At 29.0% G+C, this 20,580-nt stretch overlaps 1 protein-coding gene across 1 annotated transcript in view; it reads left to right on the forward strand.

Annotated features, from left to right (window-relative positions):
* The window catches only part of LOC129916337 (hemicentin-1), a 250,824-nt gene that overhangs the window by 153,414 nt on the left and 76,830 nt on the right, over window positions 1-20,580 (forward strand). Inside the window, exon 3 of the mRNA XM_055996201.1 lies at window positions 11,969-12,177. Within this exon, the coding sequence (XP_055852176.1) occupies window positions 11,969-12,177 (209 nt within the window). The remainder of the gene's footprint in view (window positions 1-11,968; window positions 12,178-20,580) is intronic.

The following is a 20,580-nucleotide window of genomic DNA, read 5'->3' on the forward strand; positions in this document are numbered from 1 at the left end:
CCGAGACTCTTTTTTGACGTTTCTTTTTCCACTTTTTCTTTTTTCAACATTCCCTCACATTTCTTTTTGCTTCTTGGTGCAATACAACAACAACAAATTTTAATTCAAAAGATAAATTTCAAATTTGAGTCCTTGACTCAAGAGGCATCGTGTAATAGTACGCGCCTCACAGAATGATTACACACCCGACAAACAATTTTGGTTTTATAAAGCTTTACAGATGATGCAATTGTTGCTTCTTTAAAGCATTATAGAAGCAAAATTGTTAGTAGGGCAACCACACAAAAATATATAAAAGTTCTGACCTGGGATTGCGGCTAATTAATAATTGCAATTCCTGTTTGGGTTTTTAAAAAAGAACTTTTATTTAAATGAACTTAGATAATAACCTAAACTACAATTTTAGAACCGGTTTGCTTGATGAGTATCTATGAACTGACTATATCATCCACTTGATGTCGATGGATGATTCAGCTGATGGTTGATGATCGATGATCCATGCTATACGTTCTCATTGGTATCATATTACCATGAGAACTGTTGAAGATGTTTATTTGACGGATGTCATATTTCCGGTAAATTTTAATAACACTTCAAGATGATTCATCTTGAATAGAATCGAAGTGTTAACTCCCCCCTTACTTCTATAGTGATCGTCCCGATCGCTCTTCTATAGCTTTTCTTGTTGCTGTTAAACATTTAATTGTTGCTTTCTTAAATGCTAAATTATTTTTCTTTTCTTCGTTTCTTTTATAAATTTTCAACATCTTAATAACTATTACAATACTAAATATTAATATTATATTTAAAGTTATTCCCCACAATATTGGGTGTTCTTTTATATCTTCAATATAAGGTTTAATTAGATCAATGTTTCTGAATTTTAATTTTTCATTTCTTGATTCTAAATATTTCAAAATATTAATTTCTAATGGTACATTCATTTTAAAATGTTTTACAATTTTTGTTTTTTTATTTTCATACATTTTAGAATTAATAGTTACATTATTTTTGAAATTAATGAGATATGTACCCTTATATATTTTCCTATTGATTGTGGTTTCTCCACTTACAAAAATTATACCATCTTTAATTATTTTAATGTCTGGATTCTTCTCCTTTATTTTATGACAGTTTGCTTTCTTGTTATTTAATAAATCTGTTAGACAATTAGTTTCATTACTTATTTTACAATACATATTGTTTAATTCTTGTTTACAATTTGCCATTTTATATTTTTCTTCGTACAATACAATTTGATTTGGGATTTGTAACTTGCCATCACCTATATTAATGCTTTCTACAATGAATTTAGTGTTTATTTCCTTAACAATCGGGTATTGAATGTATAACATGATTATTTCCTTATTTTGAATAATTTGAAAATCTGATGCATCTAAAACATCTGTAATTGAAACTGGCATTGTTTCTGTTTTTATTATTTTCTCTAAATCTTCTATATTTAAAATCACTGTATTTAAAATGCCATTTTTTCTTAAATTGATGGTATTGATAATGTCTCTTAAATCTTCAATTATAAATTTTAAAATTAGTTCGTCTTCTTTGTCAATGTTATTGTCCTCACTGGTCAGTTTTTCTATTGTTTTAAATAATATTGAATTTGTTTGGTACTGTTTGTTGTTAGATTCAATTAGTTCCTGTAGTTTTGTTTCTATCTTTATTTTGTCATCATGGTCTGGACTTCCTGATATCCATTTCCATAGAGTACCGATCTCATTTATTCCTCGTCTAAATCTATCTCTTATAATAAGTTGATTAATTAATTTGTCTGCAGTTTCAAGATTCGTCTTAATTAAACTGGTTACCCTAGCACCTTTACCTCTTATATCATTTAGTATATTTTTGTAATGTGTTAAATTTATTATGTGATAAACATCACCTCTTTCGTAGAATAATGCAGCAGGTCCGTCCTCTATAAGAATGTATTCCTCTGTACTATAGTTTGTTATTTGCACTTGCGCAAATGTCGTGGCTAGTAATGCCAAAAATACTAGTATGATACTGTTAGTCATCTGAAATAGAATTGGTGTTGAATTTGAATATATTATTTTTTCAAATTATCTTTGTGTATGATCCTATCCTTACTGTCTAGTATAACTCTTCCTCTATCTTCTTTTACTATTCTTTTTTTATACAAAGGTTTTACTTTCCCTTGCCTTCGTGTCGATTTTTCGTGTACTTTTTGTCCTGGTCTAAATTCTATTTCTGTCCTGTTTTTGTTAAAGTACGCAAGATCCTTATCTTGTTTTTCTTTTAATACATTTGTCAAACTAATATGTTTTTCAAAGTTATGAAACACGTCTATTGGTCGGAAGTTAGTCACTGAATGAATTGATTCATTATATTTTTTAACGACAAATGGCATTATTTCATTTGTTTCCGCATGGATATCTGTTTTCGTAATTCGTATAATTTCAGTCAATGTGCTGTGCACTCTTTCTATCATACCATTCGTTCTACTATGGTTTGGAGCTGTTCTCTCATGTTTGACGCCTAGTCTTTCTAATTCTAGTTGTGCTGATGGTGTGCAAAATGTCTTTTCATTATCAGTTACAAGTGTTTCAACTCTGCCAAATATTGGTATTGTTTCAATGAGTTTATCCTTAGCATCTATTTTACTTTCAATATGTCTTACTATGAGAAATTTTGAAAAAGAATCTATCATGGTTAAAAATTGATCATTGTCTATATAGTATATATCAGCATGTATTCGTTCCCCCCCTTTCTTTGGAATTGGAGCCTCTCCAATCCTATATCTAACTGGATGTCTATCATATTTGTTTTCTTTGCAAACAGAGCAATTTCTTGTTAAATCTAATAATTGTTTAAAGCATTCAGGCCAGTAATATTTTGTTGTAATCTGTTTGAAATTCTCTCTTGAATCACGATGCGCTCTATTATGTTCGTTTTTTAGAATAGTTATTTGTGTGTCTTTGTCAACAATGTCTTCTACTATATTTGTTACATATGCAAACTGAGTAGTGGGGTATTCACTTAATAACTTTGGTTTTAGTTTAAATAATAATTCCTCGCTGGAATGTATTGCATTAATGCCTTTCCTAATAATTTCTTTAAAATCACTAAATATATTTTCATCTTTATATATTACTGTGTGTCGCCAGTATCCTTTATGTACTTGTTCACTACTAATACTATTGTTATTTCCTTCTTTAATGATTAACTGATTCCTAAATCTATTAATTATACCTCCTAATCTTTTTATTTCTTCAACTGGACTACTTTGAGTACTATGTACTGTTGCAACGTCCGAGTCCATCATATTTAATTCTTGTCTGCTTAAAGCATCTGCTACTACATTCTCTCTACCTGGTTTGTATTTTATAATAGGAGAATATTCTTCTACAAATTCCCTCCATCGTTTCATTTTTGCGTTGGGGTTTTTATCTGACATAGCGAATGTTAATGGTTGGTGGTCCGTATATATATGGATGCCGCTTGTTCCATAGAGGTAGTTCCTCAAATTTTTCAAACTCCAAACAATTGCTAATAATTCTTTTTCATTTGTTGCATAGCCTTCTTCGGTTACACTTAATCCCCTACTTATGAAAGTTATTGGTTTGTTATTTTGACTAAGCACTGCACCTATGGCTGAGTTACTTGCATCAGTTGTTAATTCAAAACCTTCTTCAAAGTTTGGCTGGTTCAATATTATATTTTCTTCTAACTTGTCTTTTAAAATTTGGAATGCTCTTTTCCCCTCATTATCTAATTCTATCGGTATAAATTTACTTTTTGTGTTTGCGTCTTGGTCTCTTAAATACTTTGTTAATGGCTTGCTGATCATAGCGTAATTTCTTATGAATTTACGATAGTAACCGCTTAGTCCCAAAAAAGATCTTAACTGTCTTAATGTCTTAGGTTCTGGGTATTCCTTAATAGTTTTTACTTTCTTTGGATCCGTTTTAATACTGTTGTAGGAAACAACATATCCTAAAAATTCTACTTCCTGCATAAAATACTTGCTTTTTTCACTACTTATCTTCATGTTGGCTTCGCTTAATGCTTTAATTATGATTTCTATGTGTTCCAAGTGTTTTTCTTCCGATTCAGAAAATATGATCACATCGTCGATATATACGTGGCAAAATTTCCCTATGTAAGGTCTTAGAATATCATCCATAGCTCTTTGAAATAAAGAGGGTGCATTCTTCAACCCGAATGGCATACGAAGGAACTCGTATTTTCCATTGTTTACGCTAAAAGCTGTTTTTTCTCTGTCTTCCTTTTTCATCATTATTTGGTGGAAACCACTTTGTAAGTCTAGTGTCGTGAAGAATTTAGACTTTCCTAAATTGAACAAAATTACTGAAGTATCTGACATTGGATACTTGTCTGTCTTAGTGAATGAATTTAGCTTTTTGTAGTCTATGACTAATCTGTGTTTTTTGGATCCGTCTTCATTAGTACCTTTCTTATCAACTACCCACACTGGTGAATTATATGCAGATCTGCTTGGCGTTATTATATTATTTTCCAACATATTATTTATTTCATTGTTTACAAAATTGCTTACTGCTTGCGGATATGGATATGATTTTGACCATATTGGATCGTCTGTTGTAGTATCTATAGTCGCTACTATGTTCGTATTATATGGAAGATAATTCGGTTTTTCTGTAAAAATACCTTGAAAACGTTTCAAAATTGATTTCAATTTTTCTATATAGGTTTCATCTGTACTCATGCAGATTGCCAAATTGTTCAATAGTTCGTCATTGAATAATAAAGGTACTATGCCTTTTTCGTATTCTAATGTACCATCGACTATATTTATTTTGCCTTTAATTTTCCTGAGTGTTCTTATTCCTACAATTATATCATAATCTTTTAATTCTTTAATTTCGTAAAAAATATCCTTAATTCCTAACATATTTATCTCCTGATACTTGTTTATAATGCTTGTCCCATGGACGCTTCTGACCTTTGTAGTCCTTTCTAAATCTTTATTTTTGAATAAACCTGGTTTAACGTAACTATGTGTTGCACCTGTGTCAATTAAAATTGTAAATATACGGCCTGTCTTTGGATCTGTTCTTTTTATAAAAGGCAGGTCGTTCCTTATTCTAAAAAATTATCCCCTTCATCTAAATTATTTAATCTCGGTGTTTTTACCGGAATCTGTTCACTTCGTGGCCTATCGCGCTTGAAAGGCTTGTTATTGTTTCTTATTTCGTTATTAAAACGTTGGTCCCTATATGGATTGTTATGTAAATATCTGTTTTGATTGTAATAATTGTTATTTGTTTGGGGCTTAGGAGGATGGTAGTTTCCACTTGCTAAGTCCATTCTTTGCGGTGGTGGAACAAATTGATTATTCTGTCTCGGTATGAAATTCTGTCTGTTATTATTATTATTGTTATTATTTGTGTACCTTGGTATAGGTGGAAGCTGAAGTTGAGGTATTCCTCTATTATAATCCATTCTATGTGGATTTGGATTTATATCCCTTAATCTTTGATTCTGGTTTACCTCAATTTCTTGAGCTCTGGCCAACGCATTTGGCAGATCACCAGGATTAAGAGAGAATACGATGTTACTCATGGGTTGATTTAATCCCATTATGAACACTCTCAAAGCGTTCTCTCGGGCTACATTAATGAGCACATTAGTTTCGGCCGTTCTAGGCCCATAACTCATTATTGTTTTATTAGTTATTAATGTCAGTAACTGACTAACTTGATCATAGAACTGTTGCAAAGTTTGTTTCCCCTGCCTAGCACTCGATAGTTCGGTTTGTAACATGTGTACTGGTCTTTTATCTTCGTAAGTTAGGTCTAATCGTCCTATTATTGCATTGACATTCAATGGCGTACCATGAGATGTCAGCACGTCATTAGCTTTCCCTATTATTTTGTTTCTTAATATGTTAACTGCTGTAAAGTAACTTGAACTACCTTTACAACATTCATAAGCTTTCATGCAGTGGATTACTGATGTCCGCCAGCTAATATAGTTTTCCCCATCAAACTTTTGCAAACTTTTAACTAACTCTAAACTTTCTGTGGTTGTTATAAGTGGGTCTATTGTAACGTCCTCGTATGGTTCAATGTTATCAATGGGAGCTAATCTACCTAATAATTTCGTCAAGTCATCTATTTTCTTATCTAGTTTGTCCGTACTTTCGGCTACTGTCTGAGAAATCAACGTATGTATCTGATCCACTGTTAATGCCATATTGAGTTTTTTGTTTTATAGATATTTATATAAAATTTAATTTTATAAATAAAGATTCTTAATAATAAGTATAGTAATTTTTTTTTTAATTTCCTTAATTAATTAAATATTTTTTTTTTAAATAAAAATTTTCTTACTATATAATTATTGTTGATTTGTTGATGTAGAGTTGAATCTCTGCTTAACACTGATCAATGATGACTTCGTAAAAATATTTGTTTATTCTTCACTTCCTGTCTTTCTTTATTATGAGTACTGAATATATTTTAAAAATTTTTTTTTTTATTTTCTTTATTTCATTTATTTTGTTTTTGTCTTTCTTCTCTTTCACTCTGTTTGTCTTTATAATTGTTCAGTTTCACTTCACTGAATATATGTTTATAAAAAATATTTTATTTTTTTTTGTTTTAATTATTTTTCTGATTTTCTACTTTATAAGTATACTTCTCATGATCTGTTGTAATTAAACTTTTTGCCTCTCAATGTTTTATGTTGAGTAGGACTACTGAGTTTTTAGATTTAGTACGCAAGTTAAAATTGTTGAAAATTTTTCTGCTGGATTTAAAATTAAAAAAAAACGTCACTGCTTGATTTTAAAATTAAAAATCGTCACTGCATTACAAAACTTATTTTGTTAATTAAAACTTATTTATTCACTTTAAAATTTCACACGCGGCTAGAGGATACTTTGTACTGTTCTCCCCTTTGGATGCACTATAGCTTAAAATTTTGAATAGTAAAATTTTTCGATGCTGGGTTTTAATAACCGTCACTGCACTCTTAGCAAAATTAAACTTCAATTAAAAACTATTCGCGTGTCCCTGCTCGGGCGCCAATTAATAATTGCAATTCCTGTTTGGGTTTTTAAAAAAGAACTTTTATTTAAATGAACTTAGATAATAACCTAAACTACAATTTTAGAACCGGTTTGCTTGATGAGTATCTATGAACTGACTATATCATCCACTTGATGTCGATGGATGATTCAGCTGATGGTTGATGATCGATGATCCATGCTATACGTTCTCATTGGTATCATATTACCATGAGAACTGTTGAAGATGTTTATTTGACGGATGTCATATTTCCGGTAAATTTTAATAACACTTCAAGATGATTCATCTTGAATAGAATCGAAGTGTTAACTCGGCTAAATATTTCATATAGTTTTTGGGTCGCTGAAACCGAATCCAAAGTCCGTTTCGCTCCATCACGTCAGGTTTTCGAGATAACCTCATAAAATGTCACGAAAACAAAAAAATTTGTTCTCTGATCTGGATGTGCGAATATGTTAATCATATAGTTTTTGGATCACTGAATCCAGATTCAAAGTCAATTTCGATCTATCACGTCAGGTTTCTGGGATATCCTCAAAAAAATGTCAAAACCAAAAAAACTAAAGTTTTTATCTGGGGTTGCGATTAAATTTTTCATATTGTTTTTGGGTCACTGAAACCGAATCCGAAGTCTATTTTGGCGTATCACGTCAGGTTTTTGAAATATCTTCAAAAAATGTCTATACTCAAAAAAAAGTTCTTATCTGATATTTTTTGAGGATATCTCAAAAACCTGACGTGATACGGAAAAAAAGAGTTCGAATTCGGTTTTAGCAACCCAAAACCTATATGAAAAACCTAGATGCAACCCCAGATAAGAAATTTAGTTTTTTTGGTTTTGACATTTTTTTAGGATATCTCAGAAACCTGACGTGATAGGTCGAAATAGACTTCGAATTTGGATTCAGCGATCCAAAAGCTATATGATTAACATATTCGCACATCCAGATCAGAGAAAATTTTTTTTTTGTTTTCGTGACATTTTTTGAGGTTATCTCGAAAACCTGACGTGATGGGGCAAAACGGACGCCAGATTCGGTTTCAGCGACCCAAAAACTGAAAAACTATATAAAAATCTTAGTCGCAACCCCAGGTTAAAAATTTTTTTTTTTTTTGTGTGGCTGTGTATCAAAAGAAAATTCGAAAAAAGAGTCAAGCCTCTTGAGGCTTCATGTAATAGCTGACTTTGACAGTTCCTTTATAATTTTACCAAGTTTTCACTTTTAGACGTTTACATTTTTGAATAAAAGTCACTAATATTTTATCGCCGCATGGCAAAGCGTTTTTCTGATGAGGTTCAGGGAAAACTAACAAAAACGTCTTTTTTCTTCCTTATACCTTATAGCAGAAAGCTTATTTTTTGGTTTAAAAAACAATTTTTGTAGTTTTTCCAAAAAAAAAAATAGCGCTAGAAAGAAATAAAAATTTTTTACTTTTGTAAATTTCCCACTTTTTCACTTTTTAGGCCATTGTGGTTATACCTTTAACAAATTGTTTTTATACAAAAAAAATATAGTTTCCGCATTTTTTGTTTTAATTTTCTAGCCCGAAAAACCATACAAAAATGCGTTTGAAAATTTTCACATTTGTACTTTTTCACTTTTTGAGCCAATGTAGTTAAAAGCCACTTTATGCAAAAAGTCAATAAATCAACATTTTCAAACTCATTTTGTGATAGTTATTTCGACCAAAAAATTAAAAATAATGATGATGCAGAAAGCTTATTTTTAGGTTTGAAAAACAATTTTTGTAGTTTTTTTCAAAAACAAAATATGGAGCTTGAAAGAAATAAACTTTTGTAAATTTCCCACTTTTTTCACTTTTTAGGTCATTGTAGTTAAGCCTTAAGGCTTTAAAAGTATAACTACAACGGCAACTTTTTGCGAAAAGTCAAAAAGTGAAAGATTTCAAACTCATTTTATGACTGTTTTTACGACGACAAAATAAAAAATAATGATGCAAAAAGCTTATTTTTTGGTTTCTAAAAAAATTTTTGGTAGTTTTTTCCAAAAATTTTTACAAAAACAAATATTGCTAGAAAGAAATAAAAAAATTTAATTTTGTAAATTTCCCACTTTTTCACTTTTTAGGTCATTGTAGTTATGGCTTTAACATGAAAAAAACGTTGTTGCGCGTCGTTGTTGTGAACGCACCTTTAATAAATGTGAACCTATCTTTAATCATTAATAAGTATCTGAACGCATTCATTAAAATTTTAATGGAAACCTTACCACAAATATCATTCCAAACTGGAAGTGCGATAAATAACGCCATCTCCCTTCCGGAAATTTAAACTTCTACAAGCTAAGCTAAGACGAGAACCTACAAAGTACATAATGATGTGAATGACAAATTTGAGTGAAGTTGGTGGAATTTGAATGATTGAATGATGGAATTTGAATGAATGGAACATGAAACAGGTTGAATTGAATCTCAAAATGCAAGGTGTAAACACAATGCATTAAGGCGATTACACTTTGCATTTCCTTTTTGATACTTTTTTTTACGTAGTTAAGTGCAGTTAAAACGTAGTTCAACAATATCTAAATCAGGTTTAAAAAATATCAAAAAGTAGGTATATTATATATACCTGTGTATTTTGTCTTCAAAAAGTGTAGTTAATCGCAACAACAAATACTATACAAAATAATGAAACTATTTTGGTATAATTGTGTTTAAAGTTGTTGCAAATAAAAAAAAATAAAGAAATTGGCGCTCGAATTTCTAGGGCGGGGTCGGCTAGTTTTATTTAAAACTCAAAAAATATTAAATAAGATTCAGATCAGAAAGATTTTTTGGTAATTTTTTCTGAAAATCGTTTAAAAAATTGTTTTTTTTATGTACTTCAAAATCTTTGCGAAAAAATAATTTGGTATTTCAATGAATATAAATTTTAATTAATACAAAAAATAAAACAGAATTAAAAAAAAAAAAAAACATTGATCTGTTTTTGATTTTTCAAAAAATAAAATGCACAACTGGTTCGCACGAACTTGCTCTTAGAGTTCAAGTTGCTTAAATTTTTAAGACTTTTTCTATAAGATATTTGGGAAATGTCAGGTACAAAAAAAATTTTTAAAAATCTGAAATCAAATTGCCCTCCAAAACAAGTATGCAGTTTTGATTGGTATATTAACATGCATTTTTAGAAAAAAATGTCCAAAATCGTTAGAGCTGATTTTTAAAAAACTAATTTTTTATAAATAATATTTTGGAAAAAAAGTTTTAAAATAAAATTGGTATGCCATTTTGTAGAAATCACTAATCAACATCTAAAAACAAAATTTCAAAAAAATTCAATGTCCCGTTTACGAAAATTAGATTTTTCAAAAAAAAAAAAAAAATTTCAAAATTTTTTTAAAAATCAAAGAATTTTTTTTTTCGAAATTTTATTTTTGGCTTATATTAAAATTATATAAATGCTTTTATCACACAAAAATTCGTTGAAATCGAATAAGCAGTTTCGGAGCAAATCGGATTTAAAAAAAAAAAAAGGGTTCTATGGCAAGTACCGTTAATAATGATTTTCAAAAATAGATTTTTTCATTAGAAGATAAACCTTATCTTAAGACTTCAAATTGAATTTTTTAAACAAAATCGTTGGAGCCGTTTTTGAGCAATTTCAACTTTACTAAAATCGGTATATGACAAGTACAGTTTTTTTTGGTCCAAAAAAATTAATTCCAAAAATCCCTCTGGACAGTTGCCAAATAACGCTACATACCAAGTTTGACATCAATCAGTTCATCCGTTTATGCTGTAGCTTCGTTTACAGACAGACGGACAGACTTCCGGGACCCACTTTTTTGGCATTCTCTATCATCGTAATGCCATGGAAAAATGTTATCTCAACTTTTTCGTATTTCGAATATTTTTGCCAATACACACAATATATAAACTTCAATTTAGAGACATTGTGTCAAACTGATTAAAATAAATGCCACTTCCTAAAACAAGCTTATGGATTCTTTGATATATCGAGTTTCAAATAATTTTCTCTTCCTCGAATTTTTCCCGGTCTTACCGCATACAAACAAAATTGATTTTAATGAAAGCTAAAAGAAGAATGGCTTTGCAAAAGAGGATTATTATCATTATCTCTTTTTTTAAACTTAGTATTGTGTTCTGTTCTCTATAATCCAATACTAAAATTAGACATTTCAAGTTAAGTCTTAACTTGAAAAATAGGAATTCTATTTTTTAAAATAGACTAACATACAAAACCAAGATGAAATTCACAATTTTGTGTTTTTCCTTATTTTCTCTATAAGACAAGTATTGGTTTCATAAAAAAAATTTCGAGATATTAATTTTGAAAAGTTTTCGTTGTCCATGTGTCAAATTTTCACTACCTAATTGGTTGATTTATTTTTTTTTTGTTTGTTTTAAATATGTAAGTCGCTTGAAACAGATACTGTCCATTCAACATTTTTAAGTTATTTTTCAACTTTCTGGAAGCGTTTCTCTAACAATTTTTATACAAAAATTTAAGAGTTAATTTCGATGAAAAAAAAAATTGGTAATGCTGTCTCTCATACAAATTTTTTTATTTTTTTTTAACAAAAGGTCTTAATTAAACATAATACAACATCTTCACAAATTAAAGTTTTCTAAAAAAAGATTTCAAAATTTAATTTTTTTTTTTTGAAATTTGAGCAACTTCAGCAAGTTTGTACGACCCAGACGTGCATCTTATTATTATTATTTTTTTTTTTTTTTTTTATTTTCTGAAAAACAACTTAAAGTTTTCACTCCTTAAATATACCTTCTTTAAGATGAAAGAGAAAAAATCACTACTCCAGGAATTTTTTGCCTGGATTTCTTTTCAAATATTATTATTAAAATATAGTAAAACTATTCTTCCGTAAAATTAAATATTAATTTTAATTTTTTTTTTTTTTTTTTGTATATTTCAGTGTGGACATTCGTGGCGGAGGTTCAAAAGCAGCTAAACGATGGTCCGACGAGAGCGTATTTGGCGGACGAGCCTACTTTATATTTGACAAAGAGCCTGGAGAGCTATCAATACAGAGTACTCGTGAAACCGACACAGGAGTCTATCGGTGTCGAGTGGATTTTTTGAAAGCTCAAACGAGAAATAGTAAAATAAATTTAACCATAATATGTAAGTACCATCCTGTGTAAAGTCTTATTATTTTACCATTGAGCATAATATTTTTACTGATTTAATTTTCATATTATAAGAGGAATTCAACCAAGAGTAAAATTATTATGCAATATACAATTTTTTTTAAAGTTGTTAAAAAAATTAAAAAAACTTTTATTGATCAGAAAAACCTACATTAATTTTGAGTACGTTTACACATATATATAAAAACAAGTAGATAGAAAAAAAGGATATTTTGTGAATGTTCAAAAAATGAAAAAAAAAAAAAAAAATAGTTTAACAGCAACATTACATTACGCATACCAACTTGCTCTTGTTTTCACTATGTAAATTTTACTTTCGACGATAAAATTATTGTATTCCAGACAAACTCAGCCACGCGTAATATGCAACCGAAATAATATTGGTATATACGAGTATTGACTCCTTTTGGTGGAGGTAATAATAAATTACGATTGCAATTATACCAACGCCACCATCATCGTTTCGCTCGTGGGGAAGTTTTAATTAATAAAGGTAATCAGAAAAAAAAATTAAAGGGATGCACGATGGGTAAAATGAAACGAATGAATTTACATATAAAAACAGTTCAAAAGCCCAGTTTCCAATGAAAAAAAATTGTGAAAACAAAATATAAAGGATTTTATTTCGTTTTATATTGATTACCATGATATCATTATAGTAGCATTTAAAAATAAAATATTTATTATACATTTTGTTAAATTATATGTGCAACAGGGTCGTCTTTACTCCCATCTTTTTTGTATACCATTAAGTTCACTTTACTTTTGACTTGCGATATAGGCAAGTCTAGGATTCGCAAAAAAAAAAATCGAACTCGAGATAACAATTTTACATGACATTACGATGATGGAGATGCCAAAAAAGTGGGTCCGGTAATTCTGTCTGTCTGTCGGTCTGTGTGTATGTACTTCGAACTAGAGCCTAAGCTCCTGGAGTGATTTTGTTCAAACTTGGTAGTTAACAGTTTAATAAAGGAAAAATTTAAAGTTTTTTTTTAGGACCAAAACGAACGATACCTGTCATATAACAGCAATAGAAAAGTTCCTTTTTTTTAAACGGCTCTAACGATTTTGATTAAATTTTTGTGTGTCATATTACACATAAGAGCCAACTTTTGAAATAAAAAAAAAAAAACGGTATTAACGGTACCTGTCTTAGAACGTTTTTTTTTTTTTATTTATGAATATCTCGTACAAAACTAACCCGATTACAATGAAAATTTTTATACAAAAGTTTTTAAGTAAAGTGTTTAAGTTAAATAATATTGAAATTTTAGAAAATTTTCAAAAAACACAATTTTGGATTTTTAAAAAATATTTCAATTTTTTTTTTTTGAAAAATCAATTTATTTGTTAACAGGTTTGGGAAAAATTTTGAACTTTGGTTTTTAAGTGTAAATTAATTATTTCATCAAAATATCATAACAACTTTTTTTTTTGAAAAATTTTTATATATACAAAATTATTTTTTTAAAATACGGCTCTAACGATTTTCGAAAATTTTTTTCTAAAAATTCCTTTTAATACAGGAAATAAAATAACATACTTGGTTTTTTTCTACAAGATCATTTAAAACGGTGTTTAATTAATTACAAAAACAGATTTTATTTTTTATTTTTTTTTTTAGTTTCTTAAAATATAAAATTTTAAATTTTCCCTAACTTTCTTGAATAAAAAGTTTAAACGTTAGAGTTACTTTAAGTATATAATCATTTTTATCAAATAACCATTTTTATCAAAAAAACAAAACCGACTTGCAAGATTCAAAACGTGGTTTTATGGTTTTTCTAATAGTTCCTATTGCTTAAACTGACATTTGTCATCACCGATGACATTTTTTGTCATCACCGCAGACAAGGCATAATTTTCTTCGAAAAATTTCTTGACGGTTAAAAACCCGTTTCCACCCGTTACACATAAGGATGCTTACTTTAAACTAGATGCGCTATACTGCATTCTTGATATGTTTTCACAAAATTAAATTTAACTTAAAACACAAAAAAGTACGTATACGCCACAGTGTATATTATTTATTATTTACTTTCTGAATGCACATGCATAGTTTTTATCAAAAGTGAAATGAAAGAAGTTTTCCCGCAGGATTTTCTCTCCCTTCCCATGATTGACTTTTCATCGAAGCTAGACTAATTCCATATGAAACGAAATAGAAAAATAAAAGTAATTCTTATCCTTTCGTCAGATTGCTATCGATTTCCATCGTGCTAAGTGTCTTTTCCGAACAAGAAATAAAGTGTCAATTACAGATATCTACCTAAACGAAATCAAAGCCCACTGCCTGCCCACTCGATATCAATCTAAACACGCTATTCAGTAAAAAAAATGCAAAAAAAAAAAATAAAACACCTCCATTGTATAGGTACCTGAAGGATATCTCTATGGGCATTACCTAGTGCAAGCAAGATGCGTGCAGAAAAATGATTAAGCTTGAGGATTGCGCTTAAACGCTTACAACCGAAACCGCTACTACTAAATACCCTCAAAACACAGTTGTCCGCATTTCATTTTAACTGCGGAATATGGAAGAAACGAAAAAAATAAAAAAAAAAGCAATCCTATGATCCTGATTCCTGATGTGCGGTGTGTGTGCAATCAAACTGAATGTCTGGAATTTGCTTCGTTCGCACGCAAAACAACGACCCCTCGACTATATCGTTATCGTAATGTCTGGAATCACGCAAACCTATCGCCATAGAGAATGTTAACTAATTCCTTTTTGATTGCCTTGAACAGAATGAAAGAAAAAAAATAAAATACAAACAAACACAAAAAAAAAATCAAATACAGGATTTTTTTTTTGTTTTTCTATTGTGGCTAAGCTCTGAACGCCCGCCATTCCATTTCTCATATATATACACTCTCTCTGACGGATATTCAGCCACAATACTCCCACACGACACGCGCAGCCATGATATCCTTTTTCTACGTCACCGGATATTCGTCGATGAGAATTTCTAACGATGTAATTTCCTTATCTGCTCTGTATCGCTTAGAGAGAAAAGACTATTACGCGATGTTTATGTGTGCGGTAGTGCAGATACACAGATAAATTATTATGAATAAAAGGCACAAGCAAAACGTTCCTGGGTTATATCGTTTGGTTTGGTTTGGTTGGTTTGGTTTGGTTATAGGTTTGCTCGTTCATTATTCGTTAGGTTCGTTTTAGGTTTTTTTTTTGTTTTTTTTTTTCGTTTTCGTTTGAATTCGTTTCGTCAGTGAGGCGGCTGTAAAAGATTATGTCTATGAATACGTTTTTATTAAGAACCATTTAACGAAGAACAACGATATATTGAAGGCATTAAACCAGTGCTGTCGTATTTTTAATTTTATGTACAAATTCGAATGGAGAATAATTTTTTTTTCAAAAAGGTTTTTTATTTTATGTGATTTTAAGAGATAAGTAAGTAAGTCTGAGTATCTACAAATATTTTAAAATAAATCTCTTCAAATGGCATCACATGTAGGTACTTTTATAATTCTGAGTATTCAGGTTCATATGTACTCTATGAAAAATTCTCAGAATTATTTCAATAGGCACGTGAAGCTGTACGTCAGTAAGAAACATGTTTGTATGAAACTCAATATAAATGACTAATGATTTCTTATTTTTGGTTGACATTTTGACATTTAAATGACATTATAGCTTCAGATGTCATTTTAATTGCGTGTTTCTCAATTCTACTTCTCCGACGCTATTTTCTGACTTGTAGACTAGTAGGTTTGATTTATAAATTTGTACCTATATGCTATATACCTAATCAAATTAGACGAGAATTCAGGGGTAAATAACAAAAATTATTAATAGGACTTTCTTTGCACTTTATCGTACTTTGAAATTAACCATATAAAAACAAAAATTGAGATATTCTTCCTCCCCACATTAAATCGATTAAGAAATAAATAAAAAACTGGTTTGCACGTACTTGCTCTAAACTTGTTATAGACTTAAAGCATTAAAAAAAAAATAATTTTAATTTAATTTTCTTTAAAAGAAATTTTTAAAATATTTAAAGTTGGTTTTAATATTACGAAAAAAGAACTTTTAAAATACAAAAATTGACAGCCCATCGACTTCTTGTATGTCAATATCATACTTTTTAATTTCATCTTTTTAACAAAACGAAGTAGGTATGCCATTTGATTTCTTGCATTAAAAGGTATTTTAAAAAAAAAAAAAAATTGAAAATCGTTAGTCGTTTAAAAAATAAAATGCACAACTGGGTCGCACGAACTTGCTCTTAGAGTTAAAGTTGCTTAAATTTTTAAGACTTTTTATATAGAAATTTGGAAAAAAAAAAATAAAATTCGTTTTTAAAAAAAAATAAAATAAAATCTGAAATTAAATTGCCCTCCAAAACAAGTATGCAGTTTTGATTGATATATTAAGATGCATTTTTAGAAAAAAAAATTTTCAAAATCGTTAGAGCCGTTTTTTAAAAAACTAATTTTTTATAAATAATTTTTTGGAAAAATAGTTTTAAAATAGAGTTGGTATGCCATTTTATAGAAATCACTAATCAACATCTAAAAACAAAATTTCAAAAAAATTCAATGTCCCGTTTTCGAAAATTTGATTTTTCAAAAAAAATTTTCAAAATTTTCTTGAAAATCCAAAAATTATTTTTTTCAAAATGTTATTTTTGGCTTATATTTAAATTATATAAATTCTTCTTTACAAAAAGTTTCGTTGAAATTGAATAAGCAGTTTCGGAGATAATCGGATTTGAAAAAAACGGTTCTATGGCACTTACCGTTAATAATGATTTTCAAAAAAAAATTCATTGGAAGATAGACCTTAGCTTAAAACTAACATTTGAATTTTTTAAACGAAATCGTTATAGCCGTTTTTGAGATATTTCAATTTTACTAAAATCGGTATATGACAAGTACCGTTATTTTTGGTCCAAAAAAATTAATTCCAAAAACCCCTCTGGAGAGTCGCCAAATAACGCTACATACCAAGTTTGACATTAATCGGTCCATCCGTTTAGGTTGTAGCTCCTTATACTGACAGACAGACAGACGGACTTCCCGGGACCCATTTTTTTGGCATTGTCTACCATCGTAATGTCATGGAAAAATGTTATCTCAACTTTTTTTTTTACGCATGCATAACTTGATATATAGTATCTATATCGCAAGTAAAAAAATTATTTTTTAGGTATATATAAAAATTTTCTGACATTAAAAAAAAAAAGTTCTACGCCATTTTTCAGAAAATATTATTCAACACATAAAAACGAAATTTTGATAAAATTCATCAATCCGTTTAAAAAAAAATGATTTTTCAAAGAAAAATTTGAAATATTTAAAAAAAAATCGAAAAATGCGTTTTTTGAAAAATAATGATAGTTTTAACGTGCCTGTATAAAAATTTGGGTTGAAATCTGCTTTGTTTTTTACGAGTTGTTCATAAATAAAAAAAAGTTCTATGGCAGGTACCGTTAATAACGGTACAAAAATATTTTTTTTTTTACACTACACACAAAAATTTTAATCAAAATCGGTTCTAAAAAAAATTTAAATTTATCCTCAAGGGACTCACTCAAAATTGTTAAGTACCAAGTTTGAAAATTGTTGTAGCTCTGCATTCGATTTTTTCTTCCCTGTTCGAATTCACTAGTCAAAAAGGTTTTTTTTTACAGAAGTCAAAGTATATTTTTCTAATGGTTTTTTGTGCGCTGAGCTCGAATCCAAAGTCACAAAAATTCTATCACATCACGTTTTTGAGATATTACCATGCAAAACATCACAAAAATAGTGTTTTGGACTTCAAAATTCAATATCTCAAAAACTTTTCACGTTAGAGCTATTTTAATGCTAGATTCAAATTAAGAAGGTCAAAGGCCATTAGAAAAGTATAATTTAGTTTCTATGGAAAATTATTTCTCCCAATATTACTGTCATTTACGGAAAAATCGATCTTGAAAATCGTTTTTTTGTTTTTTTCAATTTTTCTCAATATTTTCTAAAACAAAAGTATAGTTTTTCCACACAATCTTAAATTATAGGTTTTAATCTAAATAATTTCATTTCAAACATTTCAAAAATCAAAAATTTTTTCGGTAACTTTTTTGATTGAAAAATAGGCTATTTTTTCAAATTAAATTCGTCAAAAATCCAAAAATTCACTTTTTGCTCAAAAAACATTTTTAATAGATAGAAAACATAACAAAGTAGTTTTTAACCAAGTTCTGTTAAAATCCAACCATTTTTGTAAAAGATAAAAATAAAAAATAAAAAAATCGTATTTTTGCATTTTTTCTAATATTTTTGAGGTGTTATAGAAAAAAATTGTTTGAGTAAAAGTTGTAGACATTTATACTACCTACAACTTTTGCATTTGACTTTTTTCGATAGGACGTCTAGCTTTGACAGAAATCGTAAAAAACCATGATTTTTGACACCCACCCCCTTTCCCCCAATTTTTTTGTGGGCAATTTATTTTTCCCCTTTCATATACCATTTATCCTAAATTTTCCCACCACCCATATGCTGCTAATAATTTTTTTATTTTCAAAAATTATTGGCACTGGTCTATAGTAACAGTTCAATTTTTAGGTTTTGTAGGTAATCTTGATTTTTTTTAATATTTTATTTATGTTTAACTTATCTTTATAAAACATATAAAATATTTTTTTTTTTGAAAAAAAATTAAGAAATAATTAAAAATAATAAATAATAAGCAAAATGTGCAAAAAAAAAGTCTGTGTACTACCTGTTGACGAAATTTGTTTGGAAGCGCCATCAGAAATTATTATTTCGTAATTTTTTCAGAATAAGTACAACAACCACAACTTTCAAGCAATTTTTAACTAAAAAAAAAATGTTACTTTTTTTCAAAAAAATAAAATTTTTCAATATCGATCAGCACCCTCTTCTATATAAGATAGGAGGCTGAAAATTCAACAGCTGTATGATACCAATAGTATGCCGAACCAAACTAGATGGTTGCATAACGTTTATTTGAAAATTTTATTTTTCCCTATTATCAACAGCATGATAGGTGGGTTATGTAGGTTACTTCAAGTAGATCAACTAAATATATCACAGCATAAATCATCACAAGACAACTCATCATAACACAACTTATCATAAAAAAAGTCATCACTAATTTCAATTTGAACAAATTTATTTTGGATTCAATGTAATTCAATGTTATTTTTTAAGGAAAGGACACTTTTTGTTGTTGTTGTTTTGATTTTTTTTTAAATTGTTTCATTTGATGAAATATTTCTTGTGAAAAATTGTCCCTTGCTATTCATGATGGCTTGTCATAATGATTATGATGTGCCAGGATATTGGTGGCAAGCCTACAACTTTTGGCTTATTTCCACCAAATGTTGTCCACAAAAATAATTTATCGTGAAAGTCATTCTGTTTTAGTCCTTTATTGAAGTTAGTAAAGTATCAAATCCTATTACAATTGTATTATTTTCAGTAGCCATGAACAAGAAACTAATAAGTTCTTATCTATTCTCCATAAGTCCACTGATGATATTCCTTTCTTTCATATAAGTTAATTATTGCACAATGATAAATCGCTTTGTTCAATGGACTGTGTTTGATTGCGCGCAAATCGTCAAAAGTAAACATTTGTTAAATACAAGTTGGCATGTTCCTGCTGCTGCTGTGATGATTTTCTTCTTCCAAAAATATACACTAGCAGAATATTAAATGAGATGATATTCGTATTTGAGGTAAATTAAGTTCAACCTCCTTCTTCAAATATAAAATATTTTAGGAGGGAATGGAAATGTGGGATAGGTTGATGATTATCATAATTTATTATTTATATGTATTTTGTGTAGAAGGTATATGCAATGATTTATTGTCATGCAGTGATTAACGGTTGTTCTCCATAACAAACAGACGTTTCAAGTTTGTTTTTAGTTTCAAATAGATTTCTATTTGACTAAATAAAGGTATACCTGGTATTTAAGTAAAATGATGACTGACTGACACATAAACAAATCAAAGTATGGGTTTAGTAGCAGTTTGTTTTGTTAATTTCCTTTGCCATGGCGGCGTGGCGTAGGCGAGCGGAACAAACCACCTTTATTTGATTAATTATTCACACCAACTTGATTGTAGTGTACGTGTTTTAGGACAAAGTGTATCCTAAAACATGCTTAAAAAAATTAATTTAAATAATGCTTCTATTGAACGAAATTGGACATTCAAAACTAGTCGTTTAAAAAAGTAAAAGCCATAACTTAAAAGCTTTTGTTATCATCACGAATCAACAAAAGCCTTCCAAGTTCTTCGAATTTGATTTAATTTCGAGATATTTGTTGAATTTCTTTTTAACCAAAGCAAAATTCCCAGAACATTAATTTGTTTGCTTTTCACAAAAAAA

This window comes from Episyrphus balteatus, chromosome 3, assembly GCF_945859705.1.
Source record: "Episyrphus balteatus chromosome 3, idEpiBalt1.1, whole genome shotgun sequence".
Taxonomy (NCBI): Eukaryota; Metazoa; Arthropoda; class Insecta; order Diptera; family Syrphidae; genus Episyrphus; species Episyrphus balteatus.